Source organism: Gavia stellata, chromosome 17 (assembly GCF_030936135.1).
Source record: "Gavia stellata isolate bGavSte3 chromosome 17, bGavSte3.hap2, whole genome shotgun sequence".
NCBI lineage: Eukaryota > Metazoa > Chordata > Aves > Gaviiformes > Gaviidae > Gavia > Gavia stellata.
Genome location: NC_082610.1, coordinates 556,556 through 566,944, shown reverse-complemented (window position 1 = coordinate 566,944; position 10,389 = coordinate 556,556). Strand labels below are relative to the sequence as shown.

General features: G+C 45.0%; 1 protein-coding gene across 1 annotated transcript; it reads right to left on the bottom strand.

Moving 5' to 3' along the window:
• Positions 1 to 746: 746 nt before the first annotated feature.
• Positions 747 to 10,012, bottom strand: PSMD13 (proteasome 26S subunit, non-ATPase 13). Its single transcript, XM_059825783.1, has 13 exons — positions 9,878 to 10,012; positions 9,276 to 9,354; positions 8,334 to 8,368; positions 8,199 to 8,254; positions 7,778 to 7,821; positions 7,435 to 7,521; positions 6,482 to 6,653; positions 5,934 to 6,013; positions 5,722 to 5,847; positions 4,959 to 5,021; positions 3,913 to 3,993; positions 2,130 to 2,246; positions 747 to 1,398 (listed from the first exon to the last, which is right to left on the bottom strand). Exons 1-13 carry the CDS (start codon positions 9,970 to 9,972, stop codon positions 1,303 to 1,305), a joined length of 1,131 nt encoding a protein of 376 aa, XP_059681766.1. The 5' UTR covers positions 9,973 to 10,012; the 3' UTR covers positions 747 to 1,302.
• Positions 10,013 to 10,389: the final 377 nt, after the last annotated feature.

Here is a 10,389-nt window from a genome sequence, read left to right as displayed (position 1 = left end):
AACATCCACTTAAATCCTGAGTAGTTTACCCAGGTGTGTGAATATGACTCCACTCAATTTAAAGTTACTGTTATAAACTTTAGTGTAGTTTGCCATTACTGCCTTATAATTAGGAGTATTATGCATCCAAATGGATACTTGGAGGTAGTCCCCAGTTCAAGTCTGCATTTGTTTCAAATTCTCCATGGGCACCATGCCTGTAAAGGCAGCAGCAGGGCAAAACAGTCACAATACAGAAAGCTTTTCAAGTAGCAGTCGTTAAGAGGCAAAAGCAGAACAAAAACTTGTTGTCTCAGGCCTTATTCAGGCTTTTTCAATCAGTAATGCTTACTCAACTTGAGAAAAGGCATCAGGACTACAGCTTCCCACAAAAGAAAGGAACTTGACAATGAAGTGCATACCAAGGTACTACATGCTAAGTAAATTACATACTAAGCTCACTGGTGATTAACAGACCGTTTAAATCTGTATTGTTCTTGGACAGAGGGTTTCTGTAACACAAAACTTAAAAGGAAGTGTATTTTTAAACAGATCAAAGGCTCAACTGCAAGTTATGAAGACAACAAACGGAACTACAGAAAAGGGAAGGCAGAGAAGTTTATTCCAGCAATACTGCTGCACCTCACTTTAGCACAAAGTGTTCGTAAAAGACAACCACCCCCAAAAGTATATAAAAACACATCCACTAAACGGTAATCCTGGAAAAACCCTTTGATGGAGTAAACACTCCCTCTACTGCAGATGAGGAGGGGTTGTGGAGAAAGAGGGCAAAAGGAGAAAGATGATTTCAGTAATGCTGCCTTTGGACTGCTGCAGGGGCAGGGGGAGAGAGGTTACCGGGGAAGGTCATGCCCTCCTAAGGCCAATACCACTAAGTAACACCACATACAATGGTCAGGCACCTCTCTAGCATGTTTTCGTAACGGAGCTTCGGCTACCCCTTTACCCAGCAAGTAGCCTCTGCTCCCATAACATGCAACCAGCATCACATCCTCCCACAACAGTTTGATAACAAGACTGATAAATCAACCACCGCGGAGCCTTCGTCCTCCTTTTACGAGAGCAGGATGGGAGCTCTCGTGGTCAGTGCCACTAATGTTAGCGCATAGGGAAATCTTGACTCCAAGCACCAAAGGGTTACACAGCAAAAGGCCACTTACTCCTCCGAACAAGCGTCAAAAAGCTGCTCTCCCCTCTGCCCACCCACCCCCCTTCAATATAATTCAGTACAGAGTCAGTGGTCTGAGTGCTGCTAGCGTCAGTAGCAGTAGAAATTACTCTCCCGGGGTAGTGCAAGGTCCTCTATGTTAGGATGTCATGAGCTTGGTGCTCCACCAACATCTCCATGCTCCTCACATCTGTGCACCAGAACTCCAGGCGGTCTTTCATCCCTTTGATCTGCAAGGCAAGCCCACGATAACTTTAATGCCTCAACTACTGGAAATACCAATATTCACCTTTAAGGACAAACACTTGAGATCCCAAACAACTTCTCAAAACCCCATACATCTAGAAAAGATGCTACTTAACATCTTCTACCATCAAAATGGCAATGTTTAAAGTTAAATTGAAATGCACAAAAGGAACTGTTTGCAGCTAGTATTCCATGTACTGATTATTTTTTTAAAGTTAAAGGCACCCTATACAGTCTCCTAAAACATTAGGAGAATGAACTTGAGAAGCTCAGCACCTTTGTCTTTATCACCCTGGACTTCTCTCTTCCCAAGACAAGTGTGCCACCTACAACCCAGAAACTCCAAGATTTTGTTTCATGCATTTAGGCTTGAAGCAGCCACATAGGTGTCTGCATACTTCTGGAAAACACAGTCGTAGCATTTGTGTTTTATGGTGGTTTGTGTGGCTTTCGGAAGAGAAGTGTCACTAATATCCTACTCTATCTCCTGACAGGTTTCTAAGTACTTACTGCAAAACACAAAATGCACCATATACCCAAGGTAAGAGCTGAAGGCAGCAATGTAAAAAGGAATGAGGAAAAGCTGATATACTTCCTTGTTCCCTGAGCATCTTCAAGAAGCACTGAGGAGACTAATTCTCAGTGACCCTTCACAGTTATTACTTTAATTTCCAGGTCACCTCACACAACAAAACAAGTTAGTACTGGTCATTACCTGTTGTAAATCCAACACACGTGGTTGTACCCATGTCATGTGCACCCTCTTATCGACTTCATCGATACTGCCCTTTACCAAGCCTACCGAGAGTGCCTTCATCACCAGCAGTTCCACCTAAAAATAAAATAAGAAAATAGTAATTCAAGGAAACAATTGAGAATCACCCAGTTTCTCCTGAGATGAATAAAACCTTTAAATGGCACCGCTAGCTTTTGGAAGACTGCTTACTACACACAACAGAATCAAGAGCAGCTGCAGCCTCTCTCATACCCATCCTTTTAGTTTACCATACTGCCTTGACACTCGACATCTAAATATATAGGAAAGATTTCTTTTCCCTAAGAGCAGATTTACTTTATTTTCTTTTCTCCGAAATGGCAGAAAGAACAAGGTTATTGGAAAAAGTCAACATGGATTTACCACAGGTAAGATGTGCTTGACCAATATGATTGCCTTTTTAAATTAAATACCTGGCTCAGTGGTCAAAGTGCTGTAGATGCCCCTTACCCTTCTTTTAGCAAAGGGCTCAACAAGGCCTTTTACCACATCCTTGTTGACAAGCTAATAAGCTGCAGAACAACCGCAAGATGAGTGGAAAAATCTGCTAAACTACCAAGCTCAAACGATGGTGGTTAGAGGCTTGAAGTTGAACAGGCAGCTGCTCACAAGTAGCACTCCTTAGTGGGTTGATACTAGGTCTGATACTATTTAATTATCTTTAAGCTAGCTGGATGACAATTTCACAGATGACAGCAAACTGGTAGGGAGAGGAAGATGTGCTGGAAATAAGAGCTACCATGAAAAGAGAGCTCGATAGATTGGGTAACATGAAGCACAGTGAAGATAAGCATGGACTCCTGCACCTGAGACCAAACGATCCGAGCAACAGCACAGATAGACGTCTGACTGGCTGTGGTATACTCTGAATATACTCAGCGGAGTATACTCTGATGGAAAGGAGCAGAGTCTGGGGGGGACAGCAAACTGTGCAAGAGCCAGGGGCATGCCCCTGCAGCAACAAAGGGGAACTGCGTCCTGGTCTGCATCAGAAAGAACACAGCCAGCAGATCAAGGCATGCGATTATTCCACTCAGCACTTGTTGGAGCGTACCTGCAGCACCGTGTCCAGTTTTGCATCATCCCCTTTCAGTTTAAGGGGGGCACTGCAAAACTGAAGAGAGTCTAGCAAAAGGCCACCAAGATTAGGAGGCTGACAACTTGACATTATGAAGAAATTTTATTTGTTCAGCCCAGATAAGAGGCAGCTTGGGGATACCTCATCACAGTCTTCCCGTACCCAAAAGGCAGTAACACAGAAGGTAAGAGGTACTATTTTCATAAGGATGCACAGTGAAAGGACAAGACACCACAGGCAGGATTTGCTTCAGCAGGGATTCCATCTGGATAACAGAAGAGAATTCTTCACCGTGAGAAAAATTAAACATCAGTGACATTTCCCCTTGCTGGAAATACTCAAGACAGCTTGGCAAGGCCCTGAATAATCGAATCCAAAGGCCTGCTTTCAAGAGCAGGTGGGAACAGATGACCTACAGAGTTCTCTTCCAACTTAAGACTATGACTAAGAATCTTCAAAAATTTATTTACCAAGGAACAAGAGTACCAAGCAGTTAATTCCTTCTTAAAAAGAAAAAAGTTCTCCAAAAGCACAAGAACAGAGGAGCACATTTCTACTTAGAGTTAACCTATGAATAGGTCTATCCAGACACTTGTAGAGCTTCAGAACTCAGCCATTAATAAGTTTGTCTAAACCTGAACTCACCTCGTTCACGGTGACTTTGGCACTCTTAGCAATCTCTTCGAAAGTGAGCTGTCTGTGATTGGCTGGTCGGGTGAAAGTCATCTGAATTCAAGTAAACAAACCCAAAAATAAATCCCACACAGTTCCAGTTTTTTCCAACACTGCACACAGCTTCCCTCATACTGCCCTGCTGAGCTTTCAGTCTGCAGTAGCAACTGCATTTCTCATATTTAATCAAAATACTTCAAAGAAAAATGCATTTACGTCAGCAGAAAGGAGTTGTACCCTTCCCTCCTCTACATACACCTTGCTGCTCCAAGCAGCAGATTTCCTAAGCAACAACATAACATCCAAAAAAAGCACATCAATCCGTGCTGAAACATCTCAGTGCGTATCAAATCCTTGAGATAACACAGTACCTATAGGTGGTAAAACTCGTTCACAGCGAAACACTAGAAGTGGAATATATATACACGTTAACATACACAAATATTGGTATGTGGGCATGTATAAACATACATCACGTTCCAGATAACTCAATATGTGAAGTTTTTGAAAAAGATCCAGGGCCACAGAAGTTCATACACCAGTGTTATTTGGTAACAGAGCCAAAGCCTTCAAATGACAGGAAAGAAACTTTAAACATTTAGGGTTACCTATCAGGGAAAGGATTTTCAGTCCTTAGGAAACTAAGATTTTAACTGTGTTTTAGAAATCTTTGTCATGCTAGAGCATACTTTAAGAGCTATCATTTCAGATACCATCTTCAAGATACAAAGCTTGCTCTCTTCTTCCCCACCTCCATACCCTGCCTGAAAGAGCACGCCTTTGAAACTGCAAACAAGTAGTACAGCACAAGGCTTTTTTTCCTAGCAGTACTTGCCTTTTGGCACCACCTAGAGGCAAAATTCGCAGTCAATTATTTATACCCACGAGTTTCTGTACAACAAGGGAATGAAGGCAGCCAGCAGAGAACAGAATATTTAACCGTGCTACCCCCACCAAAAGGTTGTTGGTGCAGTCCCTTTCCATTTCCCACATTTAACACATCACAGTTCTCGGCTCACCTCCATAAGACATAACAATTGAATCTTCTGCAGCAGAAGTGCTTCATTTGCAGCCAGATCTGGCTGTAAGAGGATAAAATGGAACAAGTAAGTTCATTTTTTTTTTCCCCTGTGGGAGAACAGCATGCTACACACAGGAGTAAGCCACACGGGGAGCCACTACCCTCATTTACAAAGGAGGAGGCCATTACAACCCACCTGCTCCCTGGTACTGGTTCCATAAAAGAAATCATAAGAACTGCACAATTAAATGCAGCACTTCACAAGGTAGACAACCTTTTATCAAAGGCCACAGCCTTGCACAAGCGGGCATACAAGCCAACCTGTAAATTACTGCCATGTCAATAATTTCTGGTATAGCCAGGGTAGTTAATATCCAACACCACTGTTTTCCTCAAACTTCCTAGAACACAAGGAAAAACCACTGGTTTACATCAGCAGCAGTTTAACAGTGGGAGTGAATGGCATTATGGAAATTAAATCAGAGATTATCTTCTGTGCAGGACGTTTTTGTTTGCTTTGCCCTTGGATCACAAGATATTTCTCTTTACTTCCTTCAGCCAGCCAGACACAGAGGGAAGCCAAAAGAAAACTAATAATATGTATCAAGATGAAAGAAACATTACAATGCTATGATTAAAATTATACCAGAGGTATATTACACCAGAGTCGGGAATTCTTAAGGTAAAGGTCCACAGAATCCAAGTATCCTCTATAAATATTGAGCCTAAGCCTTAATCAATATAGCAACTCATTCGCTCACCTGCTGACCCCACGCCGACTTCAAAGCCTGAAACGTCTCTACATTACCACTGTTGAAGGCATAAAGTGTGTCAATCAGCCACTGCCGATCAGTGTTTCTCAGGGACTCCAGAACAGGGTGCATGAGCTGCAAAAAAACAGATAGGACAGTATTAATAGGGTAAAGTCAATTCCTGATACTCAAGTGAAGCAATGCAGCACCCATCAACTTACCAGCTCCCCAAAGTTATAAACACCTTCTCCCAAGAGCCCTGCCAGTCCCAGGGTAAAGGCTCTCTCCTGCTGCTCTGATACTAAAAAAAAAAAACCAAAACAACAAAAATAGTTTGGATGAAGCAGCAGTTTAAGCCCCATCAACCCCTTCCCTAACCTCCACTCTGTGCCTGTATTAAACTATTCTCAGCCCTCCTACTCATCCTTTCCCAAGCCTGAAATTCAGAAGCCTGCAGTAACCACAGCACTAGCACAAAAGGGCCACTATTTGAATCTATAGCAAAGATTTTTAGAAACTAGAACAAACTATGTCTTCTGGTGGGGGCAGTTCCCCCCTCCCATCACCTCAACGCAGCTTAGGAGCAGAATCCTACTCAGCCATTCCTCTTGTGGGCTCCTCCTCTCTCTACCTAGACCCTGGCCCAACTATGGCAGATTCAAAATAATGTTGAGAAAACCTGTTCTCTGCCAGGGCATTTATTTAGATTGAAGTGATGAAACAGAGAATGAAAACTGGGACTTCCTATGCTTGGCAAAGGAAGAGTTACCCGGCAGATCTTTAACATCAATGCATCCCAGAAACCGCAGAGCATCCTTATAGTAAGAGGCATGGTTCCCAATCGTCTGGTAGTACTTGCTGGAGAGATCATAGAAGCGGCTGTGAACTGAAGTCACCCCAGGGAGATTGTTCAGCATCTCCTCAACCTCCTCAATGGTCTCCTAGAGAAGGGTGAAAACCTGTTTGTTACAGGCAAAGGTACACCTCACACACACCCATGCTCCCAGCCTTCTACCACAGTGTTAGAAATAAAGCAACGGCATTCTCCCTTTATGTAGTACTTAAGTAAAAAACAAAAAAAACCCAACCCTGCAGCTATACTTATATATACACACTTTATATATACACACTTTATATATATTTATACGCACCAAACCCATCAAACTTTGTACTTGGTCTAAGAGACATAAAGCTGCATTGCATGAAAAAACTCATCTTAGCTTTAAGAGATGGTTCTAAAAAAAGCCAAGAGATGAAAAAAACCCAACATTCTTAGCACAGGAAATGATAGACTAATTCAGTCATTGTTAGCAGCTCGACAACAAGCAGCATACACACTGTTGAATTCATGAGACCCTCTAAGCTGTGAACTGGAATATACCAAGTTATTTCTTCCCTCTCTTCTGAGCTGTGCACACCAACAGTTGCAGTGATCAGCTGCAGGCCACCCACAAGCAACAGCACCTCAAAGGCTACGTGCATCGGAGTATTATCGAAACTTCGGAGATTTGGCTGTAAGTACTACACATGCATTTTTATGGCCTACAAGATATAAAGCAGAACCGCAGATCTTCCTGGAAGTCCCAGGAACTGCAAATTTATCATCTTCTCATTCAAAACTGAAGTGCAGACACAGGCACGTCCATGCTGTAGTAACTGCTGAAATGCGTCACAGTGCTCCAAAACACCCGAAGGCTTGAACTACTCAAGTCACCCCCTCACCTTGGTGACCTGCAGGTCTCCAATGTTCAGCTTGAGCGCCCCGATGGCTGTTTTGCACAAAATGACAGCTTCATCACTGCTTTTTACCTGCAGTTACACAAAGATACATGTTTAGAGAGCACGCAGCCAGGTAGGCTCTTGAAACCTAGGCTGTGTTGGTTGCGTTTCATTTGTTAACATGTTCCTGCAGTAAAATGCAGAGTTGTTCACTGAGAAAAGGAGTAGGTATTCTCCAGCATAAGCTTCAACTTACACATATCTGCCTCTTCAGCTATACCATATACGCTCATACGCAAAATGATTACTGCAGGTAGACTACCAGAAAAAGCAATTTCAAAAATACCTTTTCTCGAGTCTTTTCCAGAAAAGTAAGGGCCACATTGGGATCTGAAGTAGAGAGAAAAAGAAAGCAGCAGCAATATCAGGAACTCCCATGGAACTAAATGTCAACCTAGAAATAAATTCTTTCACTGGATTCATGAAGACTGGAATATATTTTTTCTGTAGTGCACCGCTCAACCTTCAAAAGGTGCTACTATCGTAGGCCGGGCTTTCTGCTCACCAGCCATTTCTCTAGCAAAGCAGCAGACTTGCTGCTGTATGTAGCAGTAATTATTTAAGCTCTTTCAGTTAGCGCTTTCCTTTTTCAATACACCAGAAAGACAACAGCTTAACATTGAAGATTTAGCTGTTACTCTTAACTAGTTAAATTTCATAGTCATCAGCTGTTAAAAATACTGTAAGCAACAGGTAAGGACACTCACCTGTCATCTGTCTGACTACATGAAGAATGATCTCTACCAGAGACAAGGGGTTCACCCTAGAACAAAAAAACTCATTGTCAGAACAGTCTCAGTCAACAGTAGGTTACCTAAAAACTTCCAGGCAAACAAACTCACCTGTGTTCAAACTCACTGATGAAGTTCTCATACAGCTGTAGGCACAAAGATACCAACAGTCAGGGCAAAAGGATATTTCATTTCAGCTATGACACTCGCTTTTCACTGTACCCCAATTCATTTTTCCAACAAAGTAGTGGGCATCCAACTACACGGTACAGAACCCAGGAGCCAAAAAATTGCTCATTTTAGATAATTCTACCTCTGCAGCCTCCTTCCAACTGCAAGGAGTGATTCAAGAAACTCACAAGCTAGCAGGTACTGCAACACAATGCCTCCGTGCTATGGGCTGGCCTGGTACATGTTTTCAGTTATCACTGTACAATAAGCACAGGCTTAACGCTTTCAAATTTCTCTTTGCACACGTTCGGAAAAGAGACTGTCTCTAGAAACCCGCGGCTCTTTGTCGTGGAAATAACTATCTCCTAGAAAACTGAATTATAACATAAAAACTCAAAGGAGAGTAAAGTACGTGATTACTTGTAGCGTACAGAGAATACGTGACCCTGGACTGAGTATGGCATTATCTTCATAAACGGAAGGAGTTCCCACACAGCGGGTGAAATAACCTAGTGAATACTTTGAAGGGTTTGTGAACACCTGACAATCTCTCCTACACTTGCAGTTGTAAACCCCTTGTTACAAAAGGGAAAGAAACAGGCTCCTCCTGCACCCCTCCCCCCAAAAATCTTAAGTGAATGAAATTAAAGAATCATTTTGAAGCTTCTAAAATTGACACATCTAATTTTAGCAGAATTTTCATACACCAACCAAATCCTGTACACTCACAACTAGTGCATAAACCCCAGAAGGATTAATTCACCTAGTTTAACAATTATCCAGAGACAAGTCACAGGCTGCTTATTTTTCACTAGTACAAAAATACCATCACTCATCTTTGCTAAGGAACGATAAACCCCTTTGGAACAATCTGCACTTCACCTTGATGAGTCCATCTCCTTGGGCAAAGCAAGGGTCCTGAACAAAGTCCAAAACTTGCAGAGTCAGCTGGTGCCAGAGTCTTAAGAAACAAGAAAGTCATTCAGTGAGTTCACGCTTTACACCAGTTCCTCAACTCGTGCCATATCCCGTATTTCACACTCAAAGTCTATTGAACCCCTCTGCCTCTGCGGCTGCTGTGACTAACGACAGAGACAAATCAAGAAACGAAAACCGGTGGCAGAGACCCCTCTCAGGGCACTAACATAAAGTAATCCCAAGGAAAACAACATGGCAATCATCTCCCTGATTTTCCACAGCTACATACGTGCCCGTTAAACGATTACTAGGTTACAAAAAGGGCACAGGGAGCAGCCCGCTCCCACCCCGACACTTCGTACCGTGAGCTCGGCGCCCCGGGAGAGGGCCGCAGAGCCCCACTCTCTGTGGGACAAGCCAGGACAGCGTAGGCTCGGCCCCGCCGAGGTGCGCGCAGGGGCACAGCCCCACCGCAACGCCCCAGGCCGGCCGGGCCGGCCCCGCCGAGGGCAGCGGCCCCCTCCCCGGGGCAGGTGCTACCACAGCAGCGGCGCCCCCCCACTCACTTCTTGTTGTAGAGCTCCTCCAGGCGGTGCCACACGGCGGCCTGCCCCGGCCCCGAGCTCTGGCTCTGCTGCAGGAAGCCCGGCACGTCCTTCATGGCGGCAGCCGGAGGGAAGGAGGAGAGAGGAGGCAGCGACGCCGACACCCGGCCGCCCCCGCGCTCGCGGCCGCCGGAAATGCACACTCACTTCCGGCGCCGCGCGGCGCACGCTGGGTACCGTAAGGCCCCGCGGCGATCCCCCCCGCCCCGCCGTAGCCATGGCAACGCCTTGCCCCCCGCCTTCCCCCTCCCGCCCCGAACACTCACCCCAAAAACCCCCGAAACGACCCAAAACGGAGCGGGGGGGCGAGGCCGGGTCGCTGCCAGAGAGGCGGCCGCCACGGCGGGCGCGCCTACTCGGGACATTGCGGTAACGCCGCGGCGGGTGCCCGGCGGGGAGCGCGCCCGCTGCCCCGGCCATGGAGCGGGGGGCGCGGCGCGGCGGCGGGCTCCTGGCGGCGGGTGAGGCCCGGC